Source organism: Tachypleus tridentatus, chromosome 1 (genome assembly GCF_004210375.1).
Source record: "Tachypleus tridentatus isolate NWPU-2018 chromosome 1, ASM421037v1, whole genome shotgun sequence".
NCBI classification, from domain to species: domain Eukaryota; kingdom Metazoa; phylum Arthropoda; class Merostomata; order Xiphosura; family Limulidae; genus Tachypleus; species Tachypleus tridentatus.
The window spans coordinates 61458370-61479031 of NC_134825.1; the positions used below are offsets into that span (position 1 = coordinate 61458370).

The 20662-nt window shown below is 34.1% G+C and overlaps 1 protein-coding gene across 2 annotated transcripts in view; it reads right to left on the reverse strand.

The window, feature by feature from the left end:
- LOC143249822 (uncharacterized) overlaps window positions 1-20662 on the reverse strand; it is a 122042-nt gene that overhangs the window by 21261 nt on the left and 80119 nt on the right. Inside the window, exon 1 of one of the 2 annotated variants that reach the window (XM_076500376.1) lies at window positions 1200-1347. The exons of the other annotated variant lie outside the window; for it this stretch is intronic. Coding sequence (XP_076356491.1) covers window positions 1200-1271 — 72 coding nt within the window. The 5' untranslated portion in view covers window positions 1272-1347. Of the gene's footprint in view, window positions 1-1199; window positions 1348-20662 lie in introns of those variants that run through there. 2 annotated transcript variants of the gene reach the window in all.

Genomic DNA, 20662 nt, shown 5'->3' on the forward strand with positions numbered 1-20662 from the left:
AGTAGCTCAACAATATATATTGTGGAACAAGTCTATGAGGACATTTTAAAGAATTTAGAAAGTTACATACATCAATTCTGTAATATATTTTTAAATAGTTAAATTGCTATATAAATCAGGCCATAAATAAATACATTAAAATGCTACTCAGATCAAACTGTTATATATTTTGGAGTAAAATAAAAATGCTGCATTAATCCAGTTTATCGTCTATGTTCATAGTAGATTAAATGATACACAGAACAGGCCTACAATATATTTTATAATTTGTCAAGATAATGTACAGATCAGGTTTATTATTTATTTTAGAAATAGTACATAAATTAACTTTACAATTATTTAACAGATAAGTAAAAAAATACAAAACTGTACTGAGCTGTTAATCTATCTTTAACAAGTTAAAATGCTACATGTGTCAGGGCTATAATCTTCCTTTAAATAATTTAATATCTTACATAAATCAAATAGAATAAAATACATTCAAAGTTTATAACCTTGTTCAAAATAGATCAAATTGCTACATATATTTGAGAAAAATAGCTTTCTTTCTGGACTACTGAGAACGCACATCTTGTCTAAAACAGTTCTTTACATCATTTAAATGCACTATACATCTGGAATTAAAATGCTTCATATATCAATTATAAGATCACTCTTTAATGAAATTAAAACGCAACTCAAATAAGGTATATAATTTTCAATTAAATAATTAAAATAAGAAAGCAGGTATATAACCTTTTTCTTGATGACAAAGATGACTCATATTTTAGGACTCAGGATACCTTCAAAAATTAATGTTCTAAAACCAAATTTATGATTTGGTTGTATGCGTTAAATGCAACATATATAAAGTATACTATTTACTTCTAAAGAGGTTAACATGTTACATAGATATGGCCTATATCTTCTTTAAATTAGCTAATATAATATGTAGGACCACAATTATTTTCAAAAACCTAAGTTGAAGTGTTACACAAATAAAGTCTAAAGTCTTTTTACCATGGTGTTCAAATGACACCTACATGTTTATAAGGTACTTTTAAATAAATTAAAATGTTACTTGGTTCAGGCCAATAATTTTATTTAAATAAGGTATAATGTATACAGAACAGCTCTAGGCCCCATGTGCAACCCATCATGGTAAACGTCAACGACGTTTTTCAACATGACAACGCTCGTCCTCACACAGCCCGACTCACCACTGTCTTCTTGAGACACCACAACATCAACGTTCTTCTCTGGCCCTCCAGATCACCAGATTTAAACCCCATCAAACATCTTTGGGACGAGTTGGACCGACGTCTGCGACGGCGACAACCTCATTCGCAGACTCTACCTCAGCTTGCAGCAGCTTTGCAGGCTGAGTGGACAGCCATTCCACAGGATGTGATTCGTCATCTCATCGCTTCTATGGGCAGGAGATGCCAAGCAGTTATTGATGCTGACGGGGGGCATACTCGTTATTGACGTTGAGTGATGTTAAACTTCAACTAGTGAGGGTGGACTTCACCTTTGCAGACTTTGGATGTTTAGCAGTGAATATGCAAAGTTTCACACATGTCATACAGAACTACCCGGAATAAATTTGTTAACAATTTGTCTCAAATTTTGCCTTTTGCGTTTCTTTTTTTGAAGAGTATAGATAAAGTCTCTAATCTACCTTTAAATGTAGTAATTTCGTGGTTAAACCAACAACACAGTTATCTGATCACAACAAATACAAATTCACAGAAAGACACAGAATGTAGAAAGCAAGCCTGTAGAAGCTGCATTATGGGTGTAATAGAAGATACTAGATGTGTTGAAGTTCGTTTATAGTTTTCCAATTCGGTACTTCGGTAGAGAAATCGTTTGGTTTCTTTAATCTTTGTCTCCATTGGATGCCGATCAAGATACAGTTTTTGTGTGAAAGTCATTTCGGGAAGTGATTTATTGTTACAGCTTTGGTGGTCCAAAGGACTCTTCCCTTTCCTTTTGTTTTAGTTGCTATTGGCTATGCTATGCATCTACTGATGTTGTTGGCTCTTTTGCCTTAGAAGAGAAGCACTGGATCATCAGAGTACAAACTAGGTATTGTGCTCACTGGCTGCAGAACTCTGGGAGAGCCATGGTAGCAGTTTAAGTATCGATAGGGGGTGGTAATTGGTGAAATATACACCCCAACTATATACTGACGTTTTTTGTAACTATCATCATATGGTTGAATCTAAAAGTTCCACAGACACTCATTAAAACAAGATACTTTCTAATTTCTACAGAACCTTAAATAATTCCACACATACATGCGTACCAATATCTTGTGGGTGAGTAATGTTCTCAGCGCAGGCTACGTGCGTGAATTTCAGGTTTTATGAGAACATACCACCTTTCTTCCTCATAATACCCTGTAGAGTCGTATGAGAAACAAAAACTAAAATAAAAGTCCATTTGTAGGACTGAAGCTAGTACTCTACAACATAAACACTACACATGCTATCAGACTCCCCTTCTTGATTTTTTTGGGGGGCATGACAGTAAACAGAACTTGAGTAAACTGTAGACTTCGTTACTTTTACACTTTTAAACATATACACGCCTGTGTCGCTAGCAGATCATTGAATGGCTGGTGAGTCATGCTGCTTTAGTGGGTCTTTGATGATTTTGTAAACATTTTTGTCAGCTGTCATGCACAAATAGGTTTAAAAAGGCCCAAGAATAGGTTTTGACAGATTTTTCAAGGATGATATTTGTAGAAAAATGTGTATAAATACAGTTAAGTGGCAGTTTATTCTAGACTCAAAGTCATGGAACCATAAGACTACAACTGTGTTTACGAGAACCATAAAAAAATAGATATTTCTTTTTCACTACAATTTATGCTGTTGTATTGAACATTATAGATATACCATCGTTAAAAATAAATTAAGCACGGATTATTAGTTCACAAGGACTGAAATATTTAAAACTAAAAATAAAAAGTAAAATAATACTGATGTTTTATTTTAGTACAAGAATTACATGATAAAAATAACTCCAAAACTACCCAACCACAGAAATACAAAATGCTGACACAGTATACCCATTCTTTTTGTTTAGGCAAACCATTAACTTCTGACGAAGATCTTTGAGACCTTGCGATGATGTTACATTTGCCTTAATTAAGCGGAGAAGGGTACCATTAACAACATCGGGTATGAAATAAGTGTTTTCATATTATAAAATAAAGAAAATATATAAAGAGCAGTGACTTGCAATTCCTCATTAGGGTCCCCCCGCTAGTACAGCGGTATGTCTCCGGATTTACAACGCTAAATTCAAGGGTTCGATTCCCTTCGTTGGGCTGAGCAGATAACCCGATGTGGCTTGGCTATAAGAAAAACAAACAAACAAATCCTCATTAGGTATCCAGCGTAAGGCCGATGATGTATTTATCAGATCATTCTAGGACAGATCAGGCCAGCTCATAAAATACCTTTTCCAGTACGTCAAAAATAAGAAACAAAAGTTTATTCTAATAAATTTATGTAAGTATTTAGCTTTTGCAACTTCATTTAACCTTTGAAAATAACTAGACGTTTTCACCATAGTAAACAATATTTATATTAATTATCATAACGTCTTTTGACAACTAACCATCGATGCACGATCCTTGATAAAACTTAAAACTGGATGTAAGCATCAACAGTAATATTGTCTGTATGTATATAAAAAGAAAGCAAAGAGGGAGAACTGAACTAAGAAGTGTTTTCTATCACAAGCATCGTGCTTTTAATCTTTTGTATATAGATGTTGTAGTCAGCTTCTATTGAGATAATAACAGATTGAGGAGAAATGCCCAATCATCATCAAATAATGCACCAACTGACAGACATTCAGTGCAGGACAATTCACTCCCATCTCGGGCTGTACTTTGCGTGTAAAAGGTGCAACAGAAGGACTGTGGTAACAAGAGACCATTAGGTAACCTATAAATGGTGTAGAGAGCATAGCAGATGAACCAATATAGACTGGTAAGAGGAATCTAATAAATAACCTGTTTTCTTTCAATGTTAGGAACATACAGATTTGAGAAAAAAACCATGAGAATAACTCTTGTGTGGTCCCTAGTGTGTAGGCCTGTTAGTGGACTCACGGTTTCAGGCATGTTTTTTTCTGGAATATCCTTGGCTTCTTTAGAAGGCAGTATGAATGTCACAGCTTACCTTAGCATAAAGTTAGTTCAAGTATTACTGGCAGTTCATCATACGTACCTTAATTGGTAGAGTTATTTTCAAGACAACAGTCCTTTTACCCTCCATGCAAATTTGTGCAAGGATGGTTTAAGGAACATAACGGAAACCTTAGGTTTCTTTCATGGTTATCACAATCCACAGATCTCAATTCAATTGAACATCTTTGGAAGACTCGTTTTTCATAACAATCTTTTCTTACTTGCTTTTTACTTCCTTAAAGGCATTACAATATGTGTTTCACATGTAATGTCAGAGGTAAAAATTTTCAACGGCAATATACTTAAATGCATGTTGAAATGATGTCAATTAGAACTTAAAATATGGTATAGAATATCTCATAATGAACTTTAGTCTTATAGTTTAGAAATTAAGTGCCACTAACCCCTTTCATTTGTGGTTTTACAATACATTGCCTTTATTAGTTGTTAAGACTTATCTCACTCCTAGCTGTAGTGATGGAGGATTGATGTTATTTTTGTGACATATGCATCAACTGCTTTGTGACATTTTCTTTTCCTCTGATTTGTTTGAGCAGCAAGAAAAAGTCTATTGTTGATTTTCTCTTATTTTCCACTTTTCACAGACAAATCTAGTTTTGATGGTACTCATAATCATTTGAAGAATCTACTCTTTCATCATCCTTCGGGGTCAAGCCAGTGTTGGAAATCCTCATTGGTTTTGTAAAGCTTCAGTTTGTCGATATGTTTAATGTCATTCACGTTTTACGCAAATACTGAATTTCTTAGTTCTATGGATGAAGCCATTGCTGAACAAGATAAAGTCCAGTTCAAATGAATTAGAGTAGCATACGTGCTGCTTGAGTATAACAGTGCCACGACCAGAAGTAGCTTTGTTCAAACTGATCTTCATTTACCATCGTATATGCTCTGTTCTCTTTATTGGCCATTCCTCCAACATCATGCAAGTGTGTGTCAGTTAACATAGGCATGGATTACATGTGCACCTTCTGCCAACTTTGCGCCTTGTGGAGGAATATACATGACATTTAATGAGTACTTGACATCCCATCATCAACATCTCGGAGGAATAGCTTGTGAGGTGCTACTCTGGTGAGTAGCATGCAATATGTAAATATTGCATGTGATCATCCTAGTTAATTCGATTTAAGTTCATGAGCTTAACAAATTTATATTTTACAGTTTTGATAAGTTGCTCAGCCACACTTTTTAACTGAGGTTAATAAAGTGAGGTACATGTCTTCCCTACACACAGTATCTCACAAAACTTGATAAACAGCTGATTATTAAAGTATATTACATATTTTCTGTAATGCTCTAAAGTGAGTTTGCCCAATTCAGTCAACTTGTTACTGATTTAGCTTGATGTATCAGTTACTGAATATTCTTCAGATCATTTAGTGAAATAATCAGTTACTGTTAGATATACTGATTACTATGGCTAGTTTGAAAGAGAATAAGCAATATCAAGGACTATTTCTGCAAAAGAGAACTTACAACTTACTGATGGAGTATTCAGTGGGACAGAAAATGAGTTTTCTGAAATGCGAATTAAATGAGATATTCAGGATATCGCTCTATAACTTAAAATATTCCATACTATTCCCTGATATATATATCATAAAACATTTCGAAAATTTCGAATCTCATAGCTCTTGAGCCACTAGCTGCAGCACAAACAACAAACTTTAGTGAAGGTATAGAACTTCTTTCTATGCCTCTAATTGATCAAACACTTATCAGAGTTTATGGTCTTCAACATTCTTTTCACCAGTTTTTGATGGTTGCCCTTTATCTTGACGTATAGCAAGTGCTGCTAGAATTTAACCTAGATTCGTTAACCACCTTTCTCACAGATTTAATTTGAACGTGTTCAGTACCTATCCATCAGTGAAATTTTCATTAGTTACATAATTTCTTATCATAGCTGACACTTTAGGTTTTACAGGAGTATTATTTCAGAGATATCAATATCCTATGAATAGACAAGCTCTCATCTGAAAGTCTATCTGCATTTCAATGCTGCTGAACCAATCATTGTTATACAGTAAAATTGTATCCCTGCAGTATTATTACCGAATTGGTGATTATAATTTACAACTTTTTTATATTTAATTAAACATATCAACAGTGCACAGTTCACTTGAGCAGTACATTATTCATCACACAAGTAGTTGTGAAAGGTTTTAATGAATACTAAACCTCCAATTTTTCTTCCTTTCTTGTAAGGTAATATAATTTGGTTGATGTTAGAAGTGATTTTACATAAATTATAATATTTGTCTACACTTCACTGTGTGTATAACAACACTGTTTTGATTCTTCAGTCAATAGCATCAGTAATGAGGATGAAAGAAACATCTATTCTTGGATAAAGTAACAAAATATCATTATCCAAGCTACAATTAATTACTGAAATGATTTTACATAGTTTCAGTTCATTTGAAACGGAATCAATTACAGATAATGCTGAAAGTACGTTGCTGTTTTGAAAAAAATTTATAAAAGCATCTATATAAAGATGAAATTAGAGACAGTTTGGACTACCTTCCTCTGTTCGTAGTTTTGGGTCAATCTACTATTAATTAGGATTTGTTGAGACTCCATTTGTACTCAACACGTACTCGAAAAAATACGTTTATAAAGATGAGAGTACTTTAATACGGCTTCATTTTCAGAACTTATTGTTAAAAACCTAAAATACTGTAGTAATTGTTTTAACTATTGCCTAAAATATGTGGCTAAACATCAACTATTATTGATCTAGACTAGATAGTGTTGTCCGCAAACCATATAATGTGAACTCCATCAGCTGTACAAAAATTGCTGGGGCATTACACAAGGTGAAAGGTAAGATGAGATATTCATGTAAACTTTCTCATTTGCTGTAAGGAATGTTGGTTCTGTCTTATTCCTCTTGCTTATCTTACTAGTAGACAAAAACAAGATTTAATTACAGAAATCAACAGGATCCTCCCAAGTATCTAGACTTCGAACACGCAAAGCAACATAAGTGCATCAACAGTTTTACAGAGTTCTCTCACATGAGGACCACAGAGTACCTCAATGCATTTCTACACTTTTCTTATAAATATTATTGGTGATGACAAAGCGCTTGCTGATTTTCTTCTTCAGCATCTGCTCTATATCATCAGTGGATGTATTTTTGATGCTCCAAGAAAGCTTACATGACAGGCGAATTTTAAGCAGTGTATTATTTACATCTATTGACACTTCTCGTCTTTTCTAACAAATACATTAGAGAATTCTTTCAGTAACTTCCTGAATCTTCCCAGCTGATCCAAAACTAAGTTGATAGCACAATCTTCAATCGTTGATCGCTGGTGCACTGGAAATCGTTTCTTTGTTTATCACTATGCTGTGACTAAAAACACTATTTGTGCCTCTAATTTCAGCTAAAGAACACTAATTGTGCCACTAATTTCAGGTACATCCCTTATATTTACCATAGCTACAACTATTCTGTCTCGTATTTCTACCACTTATCTGCCATCATTGTGCATCACGACAAAAATATATTTTACTCTTGGAGAGACGACTATCTGAATAAATAAGATTGGTTTTTTGCAATGTTTCAGTAATAGGCTCAACTCCAGCATTAGCTGGTGGTGTAAGCTGATAGTATATTCATAAAATATAAAAAGCAAATAAAGACATTTAGGTATCAAATGGAACGGTAAGGATGCTCACTAATACACTTCTGTAGCCCATTAATCTTGTGCACACTTCTGGTTTATATTTTCTGGTTTCATCAAAGAAGCAAAGTTTATCTGGTGCATATGCAATACCAGCAGATAACACTTAGAGGACATCTAAACCTAAGATCAGTACTCGAGCCAAAATCTGCTACTCATCTCTTGCATGTTTAGTGATGATGCTAACAGTTGATCTCCTATCAACGCTTCAAACTGATTCCAAATCATAAAGTTAAAGTCCATAACTACCACCTGGAATGGTAGTTTACATCGTAAACTGTTATAGCTGCACCTGTATGAACAAAACTCTACTTTCTGTGTTCTATCACAATCACTTGCAAACTCATACGACCCATAAAACACTATACTGACCATTACACCAGAAGAAACAGACTGATGTCTGTTTTTATCTGCGTTAACCAGAAGCTTAGTAGTTTATAATACTCGACCTGAGAGCATTTATAACTCATCGTCTCTCTTGAGATTGTTGCTTATTCTTTGGTCTATTTGGCGAATGTGTAGAAATGTGTGAAGGAACAGGAAGAGACACTCGTTATTTTAATAAATTCCTAGTTATACTATACATATACTACACAACTGCAAGCGAGTGAGCTTTCTCTTAGAAATAACTTGTAGAAATAAATGTAATTAAGTGACTCACAAAATAATGTATATACTGACATTACTGAACATGATGCCACCACTGATGTCATTTCTTTGTTAAATATTAACTGTCTTTAGCAGCACAATTGAAAGTTGGTTTTAAAAGTAAAATACTTATTAATCCCATAAGCATTGTGTACTTCTGCATTAATATCCGAAAAAATTGTCTGTGGATTACTCTGCTAGAAACCGGATTTCAATATCCGTGGTAGGCAAAGCATAGCTATTCCATAGTGTAGCTTTGCGCTTAACTTCAAACAAACGAACAAACTGAAACAAGCTAAACTACACAGACGATTCAAAGTCAATTTATTTAGATAGTCTAAATTTAGCTCCTGTCTGAATTTCTTCTCGTTTGTTGTTATTGTTTAATATTTTTGACTAGTGTTTATCACAATATTTTATTAAAGTTAGTTCCATCTGAGTTATTCAATAGACTGGCTTTGACACTATATACCTATGAATTCTAGATAATCTAAGGTAGTAAATTTAGAAATGATGATTGTAAACAATCACTTGTAATTTAAAGTCTCTAAAATTTTTTATGGTATTTTCGTATTAAAATCCAATCTATTTTGCATAATTAAATAAACAACAATATTATTTAGTAAGGAAATGAATACTTAAATATATTCAGATTTAATTGTATTTACACAAGTGTTTGTTGTTCAATGTGTGTAACGCTGCAAGTGTAGTCACAAAATGAATTTCAGGAAGTGAGAAATTCAACTGAAAATACAATAACAATAATAGGTTTATTTGTTGTTAATTTTTTTATTTAAATAAACGGAATAATTATCTTCTCATCATATCTATAAATCACCTTGATGTCAAAAGACGTCAAAGTTTATAAATGAAATAATAAACTAGTAGTAAAAGCAGTAATATTGTTATTGTGTACAAAACCCGCCGTTGCAAACTTACTTAAAGTTCTGTTTTTATCTTATTTAATAGCAAGTTGGATGGAATGATCCATTGAGTATCAGTCGTTAGTTCCCATCAACTGGCAGTTAAAGACTGATATGAAAATCATGATCACACCAAACATGCTTGTCCTTTCAGCCGTAGGGGCGTTATAAAGTTACGGTGAATCCTACTATTCGTTGATAAAAGAGTGCCTCAAGAGTTGGCGGTAGGTGGTGGTGACTAGCTGCCTTCCCTCTAGTCTTACACTGCTAAATTAGGAACGGCTAGCGCAGATAGCCCTCATGTAGCTTTGCGCGAAATTCAAACCAAATCAAACCAAAAATTATGAAAGTATTTAACGCTCTTAACTTAGAAATGAGGTTTATCATTTAAACATTAACATACTGGTAAAATCATGAATTTCTAAACCCAGAAAAACCTTAAGTTAAGCAAATATATATGTTGATGAGCATATGAGAAAATAACGTTTAAGTAAGTACATTTTGAACTAACTTATATATTAATAACACAAGGTGCAATATAAATTGCTGAAAATATTATCTCACGTTCGTTCACTCAGGTTTGAGAATGAAACAGTTAGAGCTCCATCACAAACTAGATTACACACGTTAACCAATTACTCATCGAGTGATGTCACCCACGGCAGCACTATCGCGTCTATTATTTACTTAGAACAAAGATCTTGTCTTACGGCTAAAACTAGTTCTTATAGGCAAGGAAAAGTCATAAATATATATGGTTTATAAAAAAACATCCTCTGGAAAACTAGTTTTTCTTTTAGCAGAGTCACCACTATTCTGAATTAATTATATTTTCACTGTTAAAATTTGCAACCGATGCTGGAACAGCGCGTAGTGATTACAAATCTATTTTTTATATCATATCTACGAAACTAATGACGATAAATTCAATGTAATGCCAGCTCATAGCTGCCATATCAAAGAAGCCATGTAAAGCAAACGAACTTATAACTAAATGAACTTAAATAAATGAACAAATAAATATTTTGGGATCTTTATCTGCTCATTGTCACATCAGTCTGTCTGCAGCGTCCACCGAGGGGAAACGAACCCTAGATTTTAGTCTTGTAAATCCAAAGACTTACTGTTGTCCCAAAGGTAGATTCTCATTGTGCAAAGTGATTTTACTTTCCTACTATCAATTTAATTAAAAAAAACTAACGTGATAGTTACCAGTAAAATTATGTTACTTCCTCCTAAAACGCACGTGAATTCACAAGGTTTTATAAACATTTAATGTTTTTTTTTTGTTCGATGACGTAGTTGAGATGTAGGAGTGGATGAAGATTTAGTTAAGGAATATTAGTACAATCATGCCTCAATTTTGTTAAATATGTTTGACAACTCCTGAATAGTTTGTAAGACCATAGTTTCGAAAAATAATAAACAATTAAACTGAAACTCTATCTTGAAGAACATATGATACAGGAAGTGTTTGTTAGAATTTAGTTTTGTGACATAAGTCTATAACAGTTCTGACTTGGCCCAGCTTGGCCAGGTGGTTAAGGCGTTCGACTCGTAATCCGAGGGTCGCGGAATCGAATCTCCATCACACCAAACATGCTCGCCCTTTCAGTTGTGGGGGCGTCATAATGTGTCGGTCAATCCCACTATTCGTTGGTAAAAAAGTAGAGTTGGCGGTGGGTGGTGATGACTGGCTGCTTTCCCTCTAGTCATACACTGCTAAATTAGGGATGGCTAGCGCAGATAGCCCTTGGTTAGCTTTGCGCGAAATTCAAAACAAACCAATTCTGACTGGTAAGATTTGTTTGGTGAAAGTAAGTTTCTATTTGTTTGTTCCAAAATGTTCGCAAAAATCTACAAAAAGGTAATGTACGCATAGCAGTCCCTTTTTTGAACAGCTAAACAAGAGGGAAAGTAGCTAGTCGACACCAACTACTGGAAACTCTTGGGGTTCTCTTGTTTGTCTCAATAATTCTAGTTATAAGGCACACAAAGTCCCAAACTACGGTGCGCGTTTTTGCGACAACGGGTTTTGAGCTTCGAATCCTTAGTTTCTAATCGCATTTATTTGTTATTAAGCACAAATTGCACATTGTGTTATCTGTGCTGTGCTCAGTTTTCAATATTATAATTCCCCAGCCTTACCACTGCGCAACTGAGTGGCATTTTAAAGAAACATACATACAACAAATTAAACGGTAGTAACGTTTCTCTTAAAATTCAGAATCTCAGCTTGGGGGCTTTCTTGAGAAGCGCTGTATTATAACACATACAAACACTGTAGTGTAAAGCCTAAGCCAGCTTATTAGCAGAAGTGGTAGGAGTAGTATCGGGTAGTTATTTATTTAAATAGGTCACTCAGAGTTTTAAAAAAAACATATTATAAGAACAGTGAAATCTGATATTAACAAGATTTGAAATTTCGAATAATCAGTTTATATTTCTCGCAAGACCGAACAAAGACGGTTAAATTTTACCATTTTGTTTAGGCTTATGACAAACAGTTTCTGCTGCTAATTTTTGCTTTTTGTAAAATATTATAACCATCAAAGAGAAAACAATAACAACAGCAACTGAATTATGTATTAACTCTTTAGTTATAATTTACACTTTTACTGAACATTATTGTAAAAAAAGTTAATAGAATAAACGTAAAAACACATTTTACACTAGTTTCTTATGGTAATTTATTAATATTTTCAAAGTCATACATATGAGCTTTACTTTATTTGAGTTAAATGTCGACATTTCACATACATAGCTAACCAAGAGTTCAGTTATCGACAACATCAAATTTCAACACTTTTACCATTTTTAAAAGCAGTTGAATGTTATTGTTTTCAGTTGTATAATCCACAAATCGTAAACATGTGGTGAATTTTTTAAAACTTATTTATAATGTTTTGCTTGCCCTCTTTCACGAAAACTTTGGTCCCTCACTAGGACAACTGTAAGTCTACGGATTTACAATGCTAAAATCAGTAGGTTCGATCCTCCTCAGTGGACACAGTAGATAACCCGATGTGGTTTTGCCATAAGAAAACATACACATACGCATGAATTTATATTATTTAATGAGTCGTGTGAGTGGTTATGGTTAATTTATTGTATCTGTACTGCTGTCTGTTGTCTTCTGAACTTCAGTGACCCTTTAATAACACACATCAAAACCGCTCATTAAATTTATCGGCTTTATCATGTACAATAATATACGGTACAATAGTATTTTTCACAAGTTGATTTCAACCGTATCATATGTTTTCTCCACCTAATCAAAACTTCACTAAACACAACTATCTTTTTTTTTGCCCCAGAGCTAATACTCGCAGTTCACAAAGCACGAAAATGTACGTATGTACAAGAGAAGCCACCAGGGACGATTCACGCTTTGTTGTTTTGTTGAGCTGCGTATTGGAAATCAATGTGGAATGTTGAAAAAATAGAATCTGTACGTTAGCCGTTATAGCCGGGAGCTGTTAGAACGCAGAATAACTCACCAGACTCAAGTAATGAATACTTCATAATCGCTTACTTTAGCTAAAATGTTTTTCTTTTTGTTGATTGGAAAAAAACATGACAATCAAGCAATGAAATAATATTGTATCTTATCGAGTGATCTAGACGGCAAAGATAAGTTATCACATTTTAGTATTAGATTAATTACTTGAAAAAATACAACAATAAAAAACTAGGGTGTTTTCATGTTATTCATATTCTAATATATTATCACCCACTGGCACAGCGGTATGTCTTCGGACTTCAATCGATAGAAACCGGGTTTCGATACCCGTGCTCGACAGAGCAGAGATAACCCTTCGTGTATCTTTGTGCTTAACTGTAAACAACAGCGTATTATTTAAAGGATTAATGTATAAAGAAATTCACATGTTTCTTTTAATAATCACTTACGAAACTTCAGTGCGACTGGTGAAGAGATATTACAGAGTTGTGAAAACGGCTGAGTTAACTCTGCTAAGAAGGAAATAAAACATTTCAGGAGTTTGTGTAAGAAAATTGAAATTATCTTTCACATACTTGAATTTCATTTACAGGTACCCAAAAGTTGTATGCGCTAACCGTCCCTAATTTAGCACTGACAGAATACAGAGGAGGTAACTAGTCATCGTTACCCACTGCCAACTCTTAGACTACTGTTTTAACAAATTCTATTGAACAGAATTGAAGAAGCAAAGACAATTGTATGTTTCACAAAATCTTCATTTTTTTGCCTTTAGTGGCGAGACAACGGTCGTAATTAATGAAATAATTGTAAAACGTGGAATTGTCTTTTCCTTCAGTTCTGGTGATATATATATATATATATATACGAATTCGTAAAGAAAAATATTCATCTCTTCATAAAAAATGATAAAACAAATATTGCCAATCATTGATGTTTAGTGTGACGGAAATTCGAACCTACGACCTTTAGATTTTGTTCTTTTTATTTAAAAATCCTCCATAATCACGTGCATTACAAAAGAGACAAATACGAAAATTAAGTAACACTATTATGCAATGAAATTCGCTTCAATAAAGCCAGTTGTAATAGTTTATATCAAAGGGCGTACAATAGTATAACGTTCTGAACAAGAACGATCAAGTTTAGAATAAAAAAGAAAAACAGGCATTCATATTATTATGAATTCTGAATTTCGAATAATCAAAACTTATTTTTTTCTCACCTGTGCCTTATGAATGAAAAACAAATTTAAATGAACGTTTTTAGCTAAGCAAATTTTTCTAATAGTCTCAACATAACGTTCAGCTAAAGTAATCAAAAATATCCATTATAAACTTTCAGATTGCGAGTCAAGCATCCTAACCACGTGGTTATGCCCAAAATCATTACATTTTTAAAGGTAAGAAGGTTTAAAGAAAGATTCTCAGAACAAAATATTACTTGTTCCAAATACAATGTATTAATCTCTTAGTTACCAGTGAAATAATAGGAACAATTTTATGATTCCTTTCAACTATACACGTTGATTAACTATAACCAGGAAAGCATATAATCTTGCACTCAAATGCATAAAATAATGTCATATAAAAATTTAATTTATGAAGTAGTTTAACACGGAAATAACACCACATCTATAGAAACAGAATGATTCACTCCTCTAATGCCAGATGTAATCTCAATGAACACAAGAAAAGGAAACAGTAGTTCTATTATTTTATTTAAGAAGTTAAGAAACCTTTACCTTATTAACGAGTACGACTAATAGGCTTTTATAACTAAAACTACGTAACTGTGTAAGGAAATATCTGACAAAAGCAAAAAAAAATGTATTTTGCAATGCACACATTATTCTTCAGAGACTGACTTACGAGGGCTGTTCAAAAAATACGCGGACTGTTTGAATTGCGCGGCTCCAGTTGGTTCCAGGGGTATCTGCTTGGTGTAGCTAGGTTCGCACATATCAGCTGATTACGACGCCATTTCCCGATTGCAGATATCTTCATTTGTGTATTAGCTACGCGGTTTTAAGTGAAGTGCGATTTTTTCGTTTGGCGGATTTCAGAATGAATGACCTGAAGGAGCAACGACTTGCTGTGAAATTTTGTGTTAAACTTGGAAAATCTGCGACTGAAACTTTTGCTATGCTTAACACGGCTTACGGTGATGTTGCTATGAAGCGTACGGCATGTTTCAAGTAACATGAACGTTTTAAGGATGGTCGACAGTCCATTGAAGATGATGAGCGTCCTGGACGTCCTTCCACGTCAACTGACGACCCACACGTCGACAAAATCAACACCCTGGTGCGGGCAAATCGACGTCTGACTGTCAGGGAGCTTGCTGAAGAGTGTGGGATATCAGTTGGATCTTGGTACGAGATTTTGACCGAAAAATTGAAGATGCACTGCGTTGCTGCGAAATTCAACCCTCAGAACTCGTGAGTTTTTAGCCAAACACTCGATCACTGTTCTTCTCCACCCCCCTACTTACTTGACCTTGCTCCTTACGATTTTTTTCTTTTTCCCCAAACTCAAAAGACCCTTGAAAGGAAGAAGATTTGAGAGGATTCCCGAGATTAAGGCAAATGCGACGAAGGAGCTGGAGGACATTACAAAAGAAGCGTACCAGGACTGTTTCAACAAGTGGAAACACCGTTGGGATACGTGTGTGCGTTGGGGAGGAGAGTACTTTGAAGGGGTCCCAGACCTGTAACTTCTAAATAAAGTACATTTTGTTTTATGACGTCAGTCCGCGTATTTTTTGAACAGCCCTCGTAGTTGATGATTGCTATGAGTGGTGCAAAGAGAGTCAGTGATAACCTCTGTTTTCACTGTTTATCATGAGTAATTTAAGTCCTGAAGGGTCTTGTAGGATTATATTGAAGTACTTGGTGATTTTAAAGTGAAGTACTTCAAGTGATGAGGAATAGAGAGTAGCTGTATTACACCATATCACAATCATATGAAAAATAAGCATGCTTAAGATAAAAAAAAAAACTCAAAATGAAGTATGGAAGCTTACTGGATCTAATGTTGAAGGTGACAGCGTTTTTCGAACAACACACTATTCAGGGGTGCTAAGAAAAAAGAAAGGGAACTGATGGAGGGTTAATGAGTTGCATTATACACTGGGTTCAGCAGTTGATTCTGATGAACCAACCATGCTCAGTTGTTACTTATGAGACGTTTCTTCACTAATGGTCGAGTAAAACTGTTTTTTCTGAAAAATAAACTTGTGCCTGATAAATACAAAAGTAACGGATTGCTAATGCTGGCCAAATGTATGACTAGTCTCAACAATAAACAGTTAATAAATTTCGCAACAAAATCCACCATTGTGTATATGAATTTACAATATTGTGCTAAAAGTCGTGCTGATGATAAAATAAGGACAATGTTAGAAGATGTAATGCATATATAGATATCTAAATTTAAGATTCGAAAGCGACGATACCTGGCGAAACTCTATGATTAGAGAATTGAAGAAACAATTGTTTGTTTCACAAAAACTTCATTTATTATGCATTTAGTGGCGAGACAACGGTCGTAATTAATGAAATATTTGTAAAACGTGGAATTGTCTTTTCCTTCAGTTCTGGTGATATATATATATATACGAATTCGTAAAGAAAAATATTCATCTCTTCATAAAAAATGATAAAACAAATACTGCCAAAGGTTCTAATGATGCCAGGAGTTTGACTGAATCTTTCTCCTTGCATTCACTAATGTTCTGGAAACCTAGCGAGCTGTAGTAGATTTGATCTCATAAAAATCAGTAGAAAGGTTATTGCAGGTCGTAACAACTTGTTCAAAGACAACGTTTGTACAAAGTGATTAAATTTTGCGCCGGAATAATTCACGATAGGATTCAACATACTCTCTCGTTGAAAGACTTTAGGAACAGAACAGAATAATACGATTTCATTACACTGACGATAGCACCAATCTCAAAAACAATCAATGCTTACACTGTCATGATGTTTAAAACTATTACAATGGTTTGAACAAAATACTAAAAACATTAGATTCTCAATCTAAATATTTGTAGAAGTCATCCTAACTGTGAGTATTTTTCATTGTTATCTACTGAAAGGTAATACAAGCCACTTTAGACTAGGAACAATGAAAGCATCCTTGGAATATGGATTTGAAAGTAAATTTATTGCGATGCAAAGTAATATAAATACCACCTTAGTTACATTGCTGGATCCTCGCTATAAAATAACATTTCTTTTTCAAAGAACGTCACAACTAAGCAGTGAAAGAAAATTTGATGGAATAAAGATACACATTGTCAATTTCATGAATAAATTTAGTAAATGTTTGGGATGGGTAAAGTGACATTAGCACATCGCTTATTAAAGTTTAAACATAATTTATTTTGGGATTGGTACAATTATATATGTGCAGAAACCTATCGCATTATTGATATTGTTCAACCAAGTCATGACAAAGAAGCTGTTGTGTTCAGTTAAAGCAATTTCTGTTTATCTCTGTTATCAAGACACATTATCGTGTGTCTTGCGGCCAAAACAATCTACTGCATTATACGCTGTGTTATTAACAAAAGTGACAGTTTAGCGGTATTTCATCTTCTTTATCTCGGACTGTGGTAATCTAGTTTATTAAATCTTTTAAGTGGATGTGCGATATTAGACTATTACTTTACATACCAAATATCAAAGCAATCCATCAAGAAATACCTGAGATATAACGTCTGCAATTTTGATTGAATTTCTTCCTGTTTTTTTTTTTAATTTTTATTCGTACCAAATGTGCAGAAACTTTACTTTGATAGAAAAACATATTAACATTTTATATTTTTTTTCTTTCAAGTTATGTACCTCAATAGATCTTTTCAACCTAGAATTAGGAGTCTTACTTGATGTAAATATAGGACACATGTGCAAAAATATTCAAAACAAACAGCTCAAATTTGAAGAAACGTTTTGCGCACACCTATGCAAAACGTCACATGCGTTATCGGTCTAACATTTTTACTATAGCTTCCCCTAAGAGTAAAAGTGGACCGTTTGAAGTTTCTTGTCATTCAGATTAAAGATGGCTGATATAGAGCAGCAAAGCTATAAGGACATGCAGATACATAAGTATTGGTTAGGTCAAGCAAACAAGATTAGCAGTTTCTAACTCAACTTTTCAAAGCAATCATACAAGTGGATGGTTATTATTAATCATACATTGCCAATTTTCAGCACAAATTGACTAAATGTTATTACATTATCCTAATTAAAGAGTGTTTAGTGTCACAAGATATTAACTTCGACAATTAGCATAAAAATGATGTTTAATACGGGTGTACCGATTGTGTTGGAGATGGCAAGAAGCTGTTAATTTAAATTCCATGGCGTTACTATATAAGTAGCTAATAACATTGGTTTAGAGAAAAAGCTACCATCATATATTTTAAAGAATTTGGTTGGTTCTGTAAAGTAAAGGTCCGTTCCAAATAGGCCCGGCATGGCCAGCCCGTTAAGGCACTCGACTAGTAATCCCGGAGTCGCGAGTTCGAATCCCCGTCACACCAGACATGCTCGCTCTTTCAGCCATGTAGACGTTACAATGTTACGGTCAATCCCACTCTTCTTTGGTAAAGACTAGCCCAAGAGTTGGCGATGGTTGGTGAGGACTAGCTGCCTTCCCTCTATTCTTACACTGCTAAATTGGGGATGGCTAGCGCAGATAGCCCTCGTGTAGCTTTGCGCGAAATTCAAAAACAAACAAACAAACCTTTCCAAGTAATAGGGTTACGATCCTAAATCTAATAATGTTGGTTACTATCGAGTATGACTTTTATACTTTCTGTGGTTTGTTAATGTGTATTGACAAAAAATCATGATATGTCAACAAAAACATCTTAGGTGTTAAAACAAAAGGCGGTCAGAAAGTGATTGAGTGTGCGACTTAAAGAAATGAAATCAAAGCTGGTAGCCAACTGGTAGCTACACTTGTAATATTTATAGGACCTTTACAACATATACTCGTACACTAAATAGCGATGCCGAGTATTTTGTTTTACACACGCCCTGCTCCAGGTTGAGCAAAATATACACTTGGCTAACTGATAAATAAATATTTGCTGTAAAAGTCCTATCAATACTATGAGTGTAGTTACCAGTTTGGCCACCAGTTTTGATTTTATTCCTTTAAGTCTCATTACCAATCATTTTATGGCCGCACCTTCTTTTCACACCTAAAACGTTTTTTATTAGATTTATTAAAGCAATGATTCACTCCATTATTGTGATGAAAACTGAACAAAAATATATTACAAATATCATCTCACTTGGTTTGTTTGTTTGTTTGTTTTGAATTTCGTGCAAAGCTACATGAGAGCTATCTGCACTAGCTATCCATAATTTAGCAGTGTTAGACAAGACGGAAGGCAGCTAGTCATCACCACCCACTGCCAACTCTGGGGCTACTCTTTTACCAACGAATAGTGCGATTTACCGTAACATTATAACGTTCACGGCTGAAAGAGCGAGCATGTTTGGTGTGACGAGGATTCGAACCCGCGGTCCTCGGATTACGAGACGAGTGTCTTAATCACCTGGCCACGCCGGGCCTTACTTACTATGAAAATTCCTATCAAACCCAACCATCAGCGTTTATATTCACACCTGTTCTCAGAAGCTGACAACATATAAGGGGCAAAGAGAAACTGTTTGCTTTCATAACATTAAGAAAGACTATTGTACTTACACTACAGTCTCATACTCTTGAATACGTACGAACAAGAGCACCTGAGTGAAAGTCATTAATGAAAATGTAAACATTACTGCACTCCTTAAATAAATGATAAGGTTAATACGATATACCGATGTAAGTATATTTTTACATAGTGCCAAAAATAGTAATCCACTAAACAACTGTTCGGACAGCTGGTTGGTAAATATGCACTATTAAGAAAAGGTGTCTTACATTTAAAAACTTAAAATGTATTTTAAGTCCTTTTTCAAAACACTAGAGCTGTTGATGACCAGTTATTTAGCAAGAGTGAATAAAATACTCATTTAAGCCGATAAAGATTAATTAATTACTTATAAAACCATATTATTGTGTACCTTACCAACAAGGGCGTAAATTTTTTACACCCGATTGGGGGATGATTTTTGCAACCACTTATGTGGACTGTTCAATTTGCAAGTTGGTAATCTCTGATTACGTGAATCTGAAAGCTGTAAACATGTAGTCACAGAGTAATCTTGTTGCCACGATACTTCAAGGTTTCTATGTAGGTTTGTATTAGTTAGTGAGGTGTTGTTAACAGTTTTTAAAATGTTAATAGAATAAAGACAAATGTCTCACAAATTAACTGCCGCATGAATTTATTCCTGCACACTGCACAGTATAAAAGATGGCCATTATACTTGACAAGGTTACTAATAACTTTCATTGCATGAATTACGTTTTCAAATATTAATAAAATTAGTAATTACCCTTGATAAGTTTATATCTACTGAAAAACTGTTCATGTTATTTGATAAAAATAATTAAAATGTCTTTGCGAACTCTTAAAAATTACACATCAATACAATGTAGCACATAATTATTCATACTTTTCATTGAAGTAAGATTCATCTAGTCCTCTATTCTACATGTTTACAAACGTAGACCTCCTTTGTGATGATTTGTTTATGAATTATTTCATAAAATCTTCCATATTTATCGTGTCGACCTCATCTTTGTGAGTGTGA